Source organism: Sceloporus undulatus, chromosome 4 (assembly GCF_019175285.1).
Source record: "Sceloporus undulatus isolate JIND9_A2432 ecotype Alabama chromosome 4, SceUnd_v1.1, whole genome shotgun sequence".
NCBI lineage: Eukaryota > Metazoa > Chordata > Lepidosauria > Squamata > Phrynosomatidae > Sceloporus > Sceloporus undulatus.
In genome coordinates, this window is record NC_056525.1 from 250,970,503 (window position 1) to 250,984,436 (window position 13,934).

The 13,934-nt window shown below is 52.3% G+C and overlaps 2 protein-coding genes across 5 annotated transcripts in view; one reads left to right on the plus strand and one right to left on the minus strand.

The window, feature by feature from the left end:
• The window catches only part of GRINA (glutamate ionotropic receptor NMDA type subunit associated protein 1), a 595,197-nt gene that overhangs the window by 92,348 nt on the left and 488,915 nt on the right, over positions 1-13,934 (minus strand). The window lies entirely within an intron of this gene.
• The window catches only part of PLEC (plectin), a 124,175-nt gene that overhangs the window by 12,608 nt on the left and 97,633 nt on the right, over positions 1-13,934 (plus strand). For all 4 annotated transcript variants that reach the window (XM_042463630.1, XM_042463635.1, XM_042463633.1 and 1 more), the window contains exon 4: positions 7,597-7,801. In XM_042463630.1, the coding sequence (XP_042319564.1) occupies positions 7,597-7,801 (205 nt within the window). The remainder of the gene's footprint in view (positions 1-7,596; positions 7,802-13,934) is intronic.

Genomic DNA, 13,934 nt, shown 5'->3' on the forward strand with positions numbered 1-13,934 from the left:
GAAAAGCCCCCAACAAGGCCCTGTGGTCAGTGTGGCCCTTCCTGGACCCCCATGGCGTTGGGGTTCAGATGGTGCCCCTAGGTTTGGACCCCAAAGCCAAGCTGTGCCCAGAGGCAGGGGCTGTGGAGTGTAGGCCCCTCTCTTTGAGGGGCATACTAGGAAAGGTTGGGACCCACTGATGGAAGAGGTCAGTGGAGTGTCTAGGAGCAGCCATGAGGTATCCAAAGAAAAGGGGCAGGTGGGGCAACCAAGGGGCTTGGCAATGGGAGAGAAGGAGCCCCCCACCAAACTTGGGCTGGGCATATCCTAAAGGTTGCCCAGCAGGGGAGGGGGGAATACCCTGCCATCTTCTCCCCCTAAACAAGGATGTTAAAGAAGGGGGGGGCTTTAGGTTTGGGGCCAAGGGCACCAGAGAGGCCCCTTTCATTTGACCCTAACGGGGGAGGGGCTCTGGAATTTGTAGCCACAGGCTGAGGAGAAAGGCAAGTGTTGCCCCCAATCCCCCCCGAACCTCCCCCCCGCCAAGTGCTTAAGGCAGAACCATCTGACCCCCCGGGCCCCCACCCCACCTGGGGGCTCCGAGGGCCAAGGGCTGCCCTGCCCTGGCTTGCTTTCTGTGGGGAGAAGGGGGCCTGCATGTGGGGGGTGTCCCAATCGGGGGCTCTTGTGTCAGTGCGGGTTCTACTGGTGCCCCTGCGGGGGGAGGGAGGGGGGAGCCAGGGCCTGAGCACAGTCGAAGGAGGCGGCCTGACTCCGCTTGAACTCCCCGCGGCTGGATGTAGTTTGTAGTTCCGCGAGCCTTCTCTTCCAGAGAGCTCTGACGCCCCAGGAATACCTGGGGTGTTTTCTTTTGGGGGGGGGGGGTGTCGTGTGTGTGTCGCTTGTTGCCACCAGACTCCCTCCTCCCCCTCCCCCCTCCTCCTCCTCCTCTCCTGCGCCGGTGAATAATTCATCAGCTGTTGCGCCTGTGGGCGGCGGGTGGGGCCTGGAGATAGGCACACACTCACCCGCCCCCTCCCCCCCCGGGGAAAGGGGAGGGAGCCCCGCTGGCCCCCAGGGGCCTCCCTCTGCCCGCCTGGCCCTCTGCCCGGGGGCTGGTTGCGGATCCAGAGAAGGCCAGCCATGCTGCCCAGGGAGGAGCGGGGCGGCGCAGAAGCCCCAGCAGGACCCCCCGGACACGGTCAGTCCACAGCCCCACGAAGCCTTGGCCAGGGGGCCCTTCGGGGGTCTGCCAGCTGTCAGGCCGCGGGGGGGGCGGGGGCTCTCGGGGGAGATAGTTCCAAGAAGCCAGGCTGCAGTGACTGGGGGAGGGAGGAGGGAGGCAGGGGGAACGGGGGGGGCTCGGTCTGGGCAGGTGCCCCCTCCCGCTAGACTGCCCCGGGCAACCGAGAAAAGCAGAGCAGCAGCAGCAAGAACCAGAGCGCCCCCCCCATTTCGCTCTTCTCCTGCCCCCCTTCAGGCTGCCAACCCCCTCCATTGCTAAGTGAGCGTCACTGGGCCGTGCCTCTGCCTGACGTGCGGGGGGCCTAGTCTTCCTGGGGGGCGTCTACATAATCCTCGTGGCAAGGAAGAGGCTGGGGGGGGGCTCTCAGGCCCTGGCCGGAGGGGCTGGGCAGCAGGGGAGGGGGCCTCCAGGCAGGGCATGGAGGCTGGCAGTGCCCACCCTGCAGCAGAGGCCCAATGATGGGTGGGGGGGAGGGAGGGTGGCACCCCCTGTAGCCTAATGCAGGGGTCCAGGGAAGGTGTGTGCTTCCGTGACCCATCCAGTGGCCACTGCCCTTCTCTCTCTCTCTCTCTCTCTCTCTCTCTTCTCTGCCACACCAGGTGGGTAACCTGGCACCTTCTGTGGCTGATGCTGCTTCCCCCTTGCCTCCCCCCCCCCCGCTTGCTATGGGGAGACCCCAGGCCAAGGCCATGGTAAGCAGGAAGCCTGGCACCCTGTGCTCCAGAGAAGCAAGGAGAAGGGCCAAGAGATGGAGCACACTGGAGGAAGAGAAGAGAGGGCAGGGCAGGGCAGGGGAGGGGTGCCAGGGGCCCAATAGGGGACTGCCCCCCCAAATGCCCTGGCCAGACTCAGACATGGCAGGTAGCCAGGGAAGTGCAAATGGCAATCCACAAGCCAGACCTTGGCCTCCCCAATGGTCATCTACTCCACGCCTGGACCGTGTCTCCAAGGGACAACCATCTGCAAAAGAGGGGGTGAGGGCACTCAGGGCAAGGAAGGGTCAGGCCGGCCCTAGACATTTGGCTCCCGGAGCAGGCAGGAAATGGCTGCACGTGCCCTCCTTCTGCCCCAGAGAAGCTGCCAAGTACCCAAGCCTGATCAATTACTTTTGACATAACCCAAGAGGAGCCTTTTCAGGCAGTAAGAGTAAGACGATGGCATGTCAGTCAATGCCTTCCACCCCACAACTGCCCCCCCAAAAAAAAAACCAATTGGTGGGAGGGTAAGGCCTGCAACAGGATTACCAGCAAACAGCCTGTGTGTTTTGAATGGCCTTGGATTGCACAGCAGGGGTGGGCTCCGTGTGTTGCCCCTAATGCTTGGGGTCAGGGTATCTGAAAGACCCCCTCCTCCAACTTTGTGTTGTTGTTGTGTGCCCCCCAAGTTGTTCCGACTTATGGCGACCCTATAGCAAGCTGTCAGGGTTTTCTTGGCAAGTTTCTTCAAGGGGGTTTGCCTTGCCATCCTCTGAGGCTGAGAGAGTGTCACTTATCGCCTAAGTTACCCATTGGGTTTACATGGCCAGGCTGGGATTTGAAGTCATAGTCCACACCCAAACCACTGTGCCACGCGGCTCTCACTCCAATGGACCTGCCCCAAAATTGGAGATCCTCGTGGTTCCTGCCAGGCTAAATTGTGGGCCACAGCAAATGAGGGCCGGCGCTGCTTTGAAACCCCCACTCTGGAAGCCCCTCCCTCGGCCTTTGGTTTCCCAGCAGGAGACTAAGGCCGAGTTGCCCAGCATGACCTTTGGCCCTTAGGACCAGGCCAGGCTCTCCTCTGAACCTTGTAACTGACCGGGGCTTGAAGGCTGTTTTGAGAGGGTTGTTTTAGTCTGCTTTTAATTCACAATTTCCTTTCTAAAACCCCGGGGGGGCCACGGGGTCTAGAGGCCAGAGAGGAACCCCTCACTCAATAAATGGGGTAATGCACGGATGCAGGAAATTACCTCGTGGTGCGATTTTGCGAGGCCCTTCTTCACATCACCAGCCTATCTGAGCTCTGGAAGAAACAGGAGGCTCTGGGAAGGTCCAAGAGCAAGGCTTACTTGACTGTTACAAAGAAATCTATCTAAAATTGGATTTTCTAGTCAATCGAAAGCCTGGCTTGGCGCAAGAGTCCATAACAGCTGAGTTTCACACAGATGGACATAAGAAGCAGCCTTCTCTGGAGCCCATGGCTGCCTCCAAAAGACATGGAGAAGGGAGTGAGAACAAAGAGTTGCAAAACACTGACCCTTAACCTTTAGGAGAGAAGGGAGGAAGGAGGAAGTGACCGCTCCAGGAGTACACATGACCAGAGGAGCCAGCCTGGCCCAGGGCTTGGAGAGCTGGACAACAGCTCGGGAGAGCAGGGTTCGATCCCACCTGGGCCACCAAACCCACTGGGTTGCCCTTGTCAAGAAAAGCCCAGGACAGAGTCGCCTGCTTAGGGTCACCTTAAGCCAGAAAACAAGTTGAAAATCACCCACAAGAAGGAGCCGAGAGAGAGAAAGAAGACAGGCGATGGAGGAAGTTCCCTTTCCGCTCCTAGTTTCCAAAAGACAAGCATGGATGCTTTCTTCACCTCCAACAACGATGTGTTCTCTCTTGGGGCTAAAGCAAGGAGACCTCTCCAGTCCTCCCCATTGAAAGTTGTGGGAAAGGGGGGGAAGGGGTTGCCTTTGTGCCACTGCCCTGTTTCTGCCAGAGAAGGCCACCACCTTCCCATGGCTTGGCTCTTTCTCAAGCTATGCATGCATTTTCTTCTGGAGGCGGAGGATGCCAGAGAGGCAGGGATGTCCAGAAATATTCCCCCTTGTGGCTTTAGCTTTTAGCCACCTGGGAACATTACTGGACATTCCTGCCTCTCCTGAGCATCCTCCGCCTCCAGAAGAAAAGATGCCAAGCTTTGAGAATAAGGGTTGATGGGGGGAGGCATGTTTTTGGGGGGAGCAGAGCTGTCTTCCTCCCTGCATGCTGGGACCTGGGTTGCATCCTGCATCCTCAATCTGTCATCTTTGCTTCAATGGACATAGGCACAGGGACAGGAAGGAGAGCCCTCTCTATGCCACCCAGAATCCCAACCCAGGACTCCTTTTCCCCATGGGGCAAAGCTAGTGGTGCCCTGCTAGCTGTGCCAGATGGCTGGGCCCCTCACACAGAATTGGGTCTTCCTAGAGGAGGGGTACCATGGTGGGCACACTGGATCTGGCTGGCAGGAGACCCAACCTCAAAACACCCAGTCTCTGTGGGGTTGCCCTGGGCAAGTCCCCTCTCAACTGGACCAGGTGGACGTTCTTGGCCAGGAGGGAACCAGGCAGAAAACTGCAGCTCTGCCACTTTGGTTGGCCCCCAACGTTTGCGACTTGAGCTTTTGCGGATTGGATTATTTGCAGTTTCAATTAATATGTTCTCTCTAGGACTCTCTTAAGTCCTCCAGCGCAATCCTGACCATAGAGTTATGCTGGAGGAGTTCCTAGAGAAAACTGTTGCGGCAATGAGACGCAGAGACAGGAATGGGGGTGCAAAGCTTAGCTGGCCAGGTCTTGGCCAGCCCTTTTTATTCACATCAGGGTTACATCAGGTTTACATTATCTCATAGTACATCAGAAGGCAATTTGGGAAATCAGGGACCAATGTGTATTCAGGAAAATTCCAATTAGCAAAGGGAGCAGGATGTGTACACTGTCTCAGCCGAATCAACATGGGCTTATCCAATTATGGATAAAGCATTGTCAACCAGAAGGCGAGTCATAATCCCGTGGTTTGCCAGCGGGGTTATCACATCTCAATCTCGGTAAACATTGCTATCCTGGGAGGGGTCGCATCTCCTGGGCTTGCCAGGGAATGCCACAGAAAACACTTCTCTAGGCATTTGTAGGTCCTGCAGCATGAGTCTAAGATCAACTTCTGGCAGATGTTGACCACAGAGTTGCACTGGAGGACCTGGAGATTCCTAGAGAGGAAGTAAGCCTTTGACTTTTATGGATTTGATTATTTGCTGGTTTGGTTAATATGTTCTCTCTAGGAATCGCTTGGTCCTCCAGCGCAACTCTGCCAGACATTAGCCATAGAATCAGGCTGGAGGACCCAGACGTTCTTAGAAAGAGCACTTCTCTAGGCTGTTGTAGGCCTTCCAGCAAGAGTTGACCATAGAGTTACACTGGAGGACCAGGGATTCCTAGAGAGGTGTCTTTCAGGTTAAAAATAAGAGTAGCCCCCCCCCCTTCATTTGTGGTTTTCCCAGATTCATGGGGGTCTTTCACCCCTAACCCCACTTAATGTGGAGGGATCACTGTACTTCCTGGGCCCACTGGCCACTCCCAGTGCATTCTGTGTCCAGGTGCCCCCCCCCATTTTGCCAAGGACAAAGTGTTTTGCCAGCCCCTTTTGCCAGTCTGGGGGTGCAGAAGGTGATCCTGCTCCCCCCCCCCCCGGGAAAGCAGAAATCCCTGGGTGGTCTTGGATTGGCCTAGGGGTGTCACTTGATTTTCCAAGCCAGGGGAATTGTGGGTGTGCTGCCCATGAAATGCTTCCCCCCGGGGCATTCTGGGAAGTGGCTCTTAGTCTTAGGGCCTTGAAGTGCAGGGCCCCTCATGTCTAGAGACCCTATAGCACACACCCCACTTTTGCAAAAAGGGGGGCAGCTGTGTGGGTCTGGACTAAAGCAAAGAAGTAAAGCACCCTGGCGTTTGCCTCTCTGCCAGGCGCCGTTCCCTCCAGAGGTCTGGGGCCCACAAGAACTGGGAGTCTGGGTCCCCTTCCCTGTTTGGGTGGGACGAGGCTGGCTGAGATGGCATAGGCTGGAAAGGGGCAGGAGCTGCTGGGTCTTAAAAAGTTACTTTTTGTAAAGCATTACAAGGATGAAGGAAGAGGAAGGGGAAAAGTGGCAGTATTTTTAAGATGGATTGGTTTTTATATTTGTATGAGCTTTCCTGATATAAACCTACTTCTTCAGATGCAGTACTGAAAAGTAATACAACCTCAGGCATAACAGCATATATATATATATAATGGGTGGTGGGTGGGATGCAATGTAATAATTGCTTTCTAAAGCAGTTTTCCAAATTATTAAAGGCAGTCATTGTTGTTACTTGTTGCAGCATTATTTATTTATTTATTTATTTATATAGCGCTGTAGATTTGCACAGCGCTGTACATAAAACAATAAATATATAAGAGTAAGCCTGCCTACAATCTAAGAAATAATAGGATAATGCATATAAAATACATAGCAATACAGGAGATGGTTCAATAAAACAGACAACAAACGAACATCAAATAGCAAGTGACAATCACGCAATGCCTGGGAAGGCTTCTCTGAACAGGATGGCCTTCAGCTCCGTTTTGAAGCTGGTTAGAGAAGTGATCAGGGCCTTGTGTCTCGCGGGGGAAGAAGGTTCCAGGAGTGAGCGTTTAAATAATACCTTTTGGGGTAAAGGATTGTGAGGCTTGTTCTTTTGGTTAGAGGAAAAAAGGGGAAACGTAAGGTTCCTCAGCAGAAGTTGTGAAGCGAGGGGAGAAAGTCTGTCAAAATGGCTCTAAGCATGCCCTTGAAAAAGGAACTAGGAAGTGTTACTCATTACACCTGGGGTGGGCACACTCCGGACGCAGGGCGGTCTCCGCATGGCAACGCAGCAGCCATTTTGGGCAACCAGAAGAGATGACTGTTGTTCCCAGTCACCTTTCTTGGAGGAGCACTGCCAAACAGCCTTAAAAAACCCCAACAAAGAGTTTTATTTCAACAGTAGGGACATTTTTCCAGGGCCTTTGGGGACTAGGAGGGGTGCCAAGGGTCACACAGGACCCCCACAGGTTCCATGGGCACACTTCCAGTTATGCCAGTGAGGCAACCTCCTGCCCCTTTGCTATATGACTTCTGAAATTAAGGTTCATTCTGCTCTCATTACAAAATAAATATAGGAAATAAACGATTTTATTATAAAATGATAGAATCATAATCATAGAGTTGGAAGACAAGGGTCATCCATAGAATCATAGAGTTGGAAGAGACCCCAAGGGCCCTGATCCAGTCCAACCCCTTTATTCTGACATGCAGGAAATCCCAATCAAAGCCTCCCCATTGACAGATGGCCATCCAGCCTCTGCTTAAAGACCTCTAAGGAAGGAGACTCCACTACACTCCATTGAGGGAGTTTGTTCCACTGTCAAACAGCCCTTACTCTCAGGAAGTTCCTCCGAATGTTGAGCTGGAATCTCTTTTCCTGCAGCTTGCATCCATTGCTTTGGGTCCTATTCTCTGGAGCAGCAGAAAACAAGCTTGTTGTATATGAGGAGGGGGGAAAGCAGGACAGCCCCTTTTTTGGCCGAGCTGCTGGATGTTTGGGTCCCCAACCTGCCTAACCCCCTTTCTGCTTCTTTCGCTTGCAGGAGGTGATGTCCACCCGACGGAAAGAGAAGCCCAAAATGGCTGCGGAGGAGAGTTCCAGTGGCGGCAGCAGTGGGGGGTCCCCATCCCCGGGGGACACCTTGCCCTGGAACCTCCCCAAGCACCAGCGCACCAAGAGGACCAAATCGGCCTCCGGGAATGGGACAGTGCTTGACCCCGCTGAGAGGGCCGTCATCCGCATTGCAGGTAGCAGGGGCTTCGGGTGCCAGTTGGATTTTGGCAGGTGGAGGGAGGAAACTGCAAGGGGTAGGATTGGGGCCTAGGCTTTAACCCTGCAAGGTCATCATGAACCTCTGTTTTGGCACTGGACCTACTTGCAGCCAAGGTCCAGAAAATCTGCTCCTGCCCTCACTATGGGTCCATCTGCTGCTTCGTCCAGAGCAGCTGGTTTCCCATGTGGCTGGTCAGTCATGTTTGGGTTGCGCTCATGACCTTTTCTTGTGAATCGGGGCCATGCTATGTATTGTCCCCAGCAGCAGACTTGTGCGTCCAGTCCAGCTGCCTTCCCATGCAAGGTTGGTGCCGCGTGATGGTACTTCTTTGGACCACTGGCTTCTTGTCTCAGAGCTGCTGTCTCTGCGGTGATGTTGTTGTGGGTCTCTCCAGAGCAAAGGTTGAGTAAAAAAAGATGCAGTTGGGGAAAAATGTGCAGTTTGAAAAGTGTGAACCTGTGCATTTGGAAAAACTGGAGGATAGCAAGATGCACTGAGCATTTGTGAAGTGCCTACATGACTGCATTTGTCAAGACAGGACGCTTGGGATTGGAGAGAGACTGGTCTTGGCTACGCAGATTTGGTGAGGTCCATCTGGAACGGCCGCTGGACGGGTGTCACTGTCTGGAACTGGGATTTGCAACACTGCATTTTAGGATCTATCTTAGTTCATTAAATGACCCAGTGAGCTGCTGGACTGTCCTGTCTATTAACAATCATGAAAGAATAATTGCCACATGGGAGATAAGAGGGATGGATTTCTGTAGAGAAACTGCCATTGATTCAAGGTGTAAATCCAGAGGGCTGGGATGAAACCTCCTAAGGCCAGCAGCCTGTGTGCCATGGTGGAGGGCGCAGGTGATGCCAGGTTGGAGGTCTGCCTGGTGTCTCCCCTTCCCCTTGCCTATTGAGACCCAGGCCATGGGGCCTGGAAGGGTTGCTGCCCAGATGCCCCCTTCCTTGGAGGCTGACGGTCTTGTGGTCTTCAGCCGTGGTGGGTGCCAGGTGCTTTGCCCTCTGCCTTCGCTGTCCACTTGCCAGCTGGCTGTGGGTTTGGCTCATCCCACTTTTCTGAGCCAGTGGCCAGAGAGGTTGTTGCGTAGCTACCAGGAGGGCCAGGCTGGTAGAATTCAAAGATATAGGTGCTGTACAGACCACTGAAAAATGGTGGCCTCACCACACCTGTTTTTCCACCAGAGGGAAGATGCACTCGCCAAACCAGGCATCTTCCTGCCGGCGAAAAAAGAACCTGCCTAATAATGGTGGCACCACTGGCGCACTAGTTACGTAAGAGCCAGCCGGCACCGCGTGGATGCCGTGCGGCACTTACATAACAATGGTGGCTCCCATGTATACAGGGCGCTGCCATTGTTACACCCTCATCACGTGCCAGGGTTGCGGGGCATGTGGGCACTCTGCCCCCCCCAAAAGGCCGTTTGTACTGGGCCATAGCTGCGTTAGTCTGTAGAACCAGTACATAGAGAGAGATTGTAGCACCTTTGAGACTACTGTAACTGAAAGACAGAAATTGGCAGGAGGAGCTTTCCTAGACTTCAGCCTATTTCCTCAGATGCACAAAGACTAGAATCCCCAGAATGTCCATCTTCTTGGGGTAACAAGAGGCAGATGTGGAAGGGAGCCCTTTCCGTGCCACTCTTAGCTTTGGGTGAACTCTATGGGAAGAATCAACTTCTATTTATTTCCCAATTTTTAAAAAGGCCTTTCTTGGGCCTAAAAGCAGCCCCCCCTTTTTTGCACTGACAAATTTTTGCGATAACAAAATTGTCCCCATGCTCCCATTTTTTTTGTGGGGAGTGTCAAGGGTGTCACATGTGAGCCTGGGCCAAACTTTGTCCGTCTTTAGACACAACCGGAGCAGTCCAGGGCTCTGAGCAAACAGTGCCAACCAGGTGCTTTCTCTGGTCATTCTAAACTGCCTAAACTGCCAGGACATTGGCATCACAGCCCACCCCACAGCCATCCCAAGCAACTGGCAATGCGGCTCATACTGGAAGCAATAGATGCCCACAGTGCCCAGTGCCCATTGATTGTTTCCTCCTCCTCCTCTGGGAATCATCCCTTTTAATGCCATCTGAATAATTTAGGGTAGTTGGCAAATATGGCCACCTTCAGCAGAGTGTCTGTCTGCAAACTGCCAGATCATTTATGAACAGGTTGCAAAGCACTGGCCCCGAACTGTAGAGCTTAGTGAAAGTGGAAGGATTGCTTTGCAAAGGAGGAGCCTTGTCTTCCTATTTTGCTGGACAGTTTTATCTTTCACGGGGGTTTATCCCACGAAGGGATCCGGAGTTTGTCCCATGAATATCCTGGAAAAACTGCATAATTGCGCAAAACAATTTCACAGGATGTCGCTCAAAACCCGCCGTTAAAGTGGTCACAAAGAAGCATTAATGCACACCTTTTTACTTCTGGGATTTCAACGAAAGTGCATTTCCAATATCACTTTATTTGCACAATTGAATGTGATAATCATTGGTGCAATTACTCGCCGTTTTCGCTTTATTTGCGGGATGCTTTAAATGTGCTTTAATCTCCCTTTAATGCTGAAATTAGCCCCAGGGTGATAAACTGGATTGCCTCTCCCTCCTGTTGACCTGAAACAGGAGTCAAAGCAGCTGGCCTTTCCCCCTGGTTTGTTCTACCAGATTGCCTTGGCTTAACCTTTTGTAGCTCTTGGAGGTCCTTAGGAAATCTCTCTCTGGGGGATGCTATCTGGACCCTGGAACTGCCTTGCTCCCAGTTTGCTGCTCTTTTCACCAGGATTTGCCTTGTTCTGCTGACCTCCTCCCTGAAGATGTCTGTTCAGATATGAATGTTTGCCCGCTCCCTTCCAGAAAACAGTAGAGTAGCCCTGGCGCCGTCCTACGGATCGCTATTTAGCATTTTGCTGCTGTTTAGCATCGGTGAGATATTTCGCATTCCCTTGCAAAGCACACTCCCCAGGAGTCCTTGGGATGCATCTACGCTGCATAAATAATGCAGTTTGACACCGCTTTAAGTGCTGCAGCTCCTTCCTATGGAATCGTGGGGTCTGTAGTTTTACAAGGTCCTTAACTTTCTCTTTAGCCAGAACTCTAGTGCCTCACAGAACTACAAATCCCAGGGGGGTTGTGTGGAATGGCGCCATGGCTGTTTAAAGTGGTGTCAAACTGTGTTATTTCTACAGTGCAGATGCACCCAAAGTGGAATCATGGCACTATAACACTGTGTAACTTGAAAGAGACCAAGATGGATGCTAGGAGTCCCTTTGGGTTTCTTTGCAAACTTCATCTCCCCTTTTCTCCCCTTTTATGCCTGCCAGCTTCTGTTCCATATTGTTCTCATTGGGGCTGCATCCACACTGGAGGAATAACTCAATTTGGCACCACTTTAACTTTACCTGGCTCAAGGCTATGGAATTCTGGGAGTTGGAGTATGTTGTGGGGTCCTGGGCCCACAACAAACTCCAACTCCCAGAATTCCATAGCCTTGAGCCAGGGAGGCAGTTAAAGCGGTGCCGAACTGGGTTATTTCTCCAATGTGGATGCAACCTAAGACTCCCTTGTTCTGACGGAGGAAGCCTTCTTGTCCCAGTTAGCATCCTTGACCCTTCCCATTAGCCATGCTGGCATCCTACCTAGGGATATCTTTGGAGGCTCTCCAAGATTGGGAGCCAGCTTGGTGGCATAGTGGTTTGAGTGTTGGAGACCAAGGTTCGAATCCCTGCTCGGCCATGGAAACCCACTGGGTAATGTGAAGTCGAAGGCTTTCATAGCCGGCATCCGTAGGTTGGGGGGGGGGATGGGTGGGCATGTTTTAGAAGAGTCACCACTGGCTGACCCTGGGCAGGTCACACACTCTCAGCCTCAAGGGATGGCAATGGCAAACCCCCTATGAAGAAACTTGCCAAGAAAAACCCATGATAGGTTTACCTTAGGGTCTCCATGAGTCACAAATGACTAGAAGGTACACAACAACAACAACCACAACAACAACAGCAGCAGCAGCAGCAGCAGCAGCAACTCTCCAAGATATAGAATTCAAAGATATAGCCATGTTTGTCTGTGGAATCAGTATGTAGAGAGATCTTGTAGCATCTTTGAGATAATTAGCAGCATGAGCTTTCCTAGACTTCAGTCTACTTCCCCAGATGCATTTTGTTATTATTATTATTATTATTATTATTATTATTATTATTATTATTGCATCTAAATGCATCTGAGCCTGAGGAAGTAGACATTAGTCTAAGAAAGCTCCTGCTGCCAACATCTTTCTTTCAGTGAGTCTCAAAGGTGCTGTAAGATCTCTCCAAGATAGAGATATAGACATAGATTATAGCCAGAGCGCCATACACAGGTTCTGGTGCTTAATTTGAGTTTCGTTTGTTCTGTGGTCTAAGTGGCTTGGAGATGCCCTCTGAGTGGGTCACTACAGGGACTCTCCGGCCGGCCAGCCCAGCTCAGAGCCGCCAGGATCTTGACCGCCAGGAAGCAGGCAGTGCCAGGGGGGCATTGGGACATGGGGTGTTGTGTGCTTCCTCATGTTCCTTTGAATATGGGGGGAATGGGAACCAAGGTAGTATGTCCTGTTATTATCCTGAATGCCCTGTGTGTGTGTTTGTGTGTGTGCTTACCATGTCCTTTCCTGTCCTGCTGTGAAGGCAACTTTATTGCTGGGTGAGATAAAACCCCATTTATAATGTTATTTGCATTTCAACCGTTTCCTGTCATATAAAAGTCATCTGGGCAGCGAAGGAGGTGTTGATCGACTGAGCAAACCTCAACAGAGAAAGAGCCAGGCTAAAGAGAGGCTGGATGGCCGTCTGTCGCAAGGGGTGCTTTGACAGTGTCTTCCTGCATGGCAGAAAAAGAGGGTCGGGTTGGAGGACCCCTTGAGATCCCTCCCATGATTCTGTGGTTCTTTCCTCTTCGTGTCACTCTGGTATTAAACCACCCAGCGTCCCCAAGATGTTGCGTCCCTTCCTTTGGGTCCCTTCTCTGGCTCTAAACCAGTGATGCCCTAACTCTGGTCCTCCAAATGCTTTGGACTCCCAGAATGGCTGACTGTTGGCTAAGCTTCATGGGGCTTCTGGGAGCTGAAGTCCAAAATAGCTGGAGAACTACGTTTGGAAAGCATGGCTCTAAACTAATAAGCGTAATAGCCGAGTGCAAGGAGCGGGGCCTCTTCCCTTGCGACTCCATTCCCACCTTCCTTCTACCGTCAGACGGAGAGCCATTTGGCGCAGGTCTCCTTTTCTCTCTTTCGGTTTCGGCTGCCAAAGGATCAGTTCTTTGGCCTGCGGCTTAATTTTGCATTTGCTGCATCTGCTTTCTTGTTTTCTGCTGCTACTGCTGCTTTTCAGAATGAAGATTTTGGTCTTCTTCTGTTGTTATAACTTTATTTTAGTTGCTTCTGAACTAGACAGTCTTTCGTAAGACTCCAGCGGAAACCCAGAGACCTGGGCCAAGCCTTCCCTTGGATTCCTCAGGGCAGAAAGAAAGCAGGTTTATTGCTGAATGATCTCCTGGAATGAGAGGAACTCAGGGAAAGTGATGGGAGGGCGAGGAGGAGGAGAAAGACAAAGAGGAAGGCAGGCAAGTGGCACATTTCTTGGCGCATCACTTGCAGGCACAGGGGCTCTCCCAAGACAAAATGCCTGGTGACCCTCAGCATCTTCTTGGGTCCCATTTATGGGACGGTGGCATCTCCGGAGTGGCTGCAGGGAACGCTTGGCCCTTTTGCTCTCAAGCGAAGATGCTTTTACAGTTGGGACTTTGGGTGTTTTTTTTGTTGTTAACTGCCCTCAAGTCGATCTTGGCCCATGATGACCCTGCGGATGAGACGTCTCCAGGAAGGCCCTCTGTCCTCCACTGCTCTGCTCCGGTCCTGCAAAATCAGACTCTTTCATAGAGTACATCCATCTTGTATGTGGCCTCTTTCTACTTCCCTCCACCTTTCCTAGCATTATGGTCTTTTTCAAGGAGTCCTTCCTTCTCTTGATGGGTCCAAAGTACGACAACCTGAGCCTTGTCATCTTGGCTTCTCCCAGGGAGGTTTCTGGCTTGATCTGCTCCAGCACCCATTTGTTGGGCCTTTTAGCCGTCCAT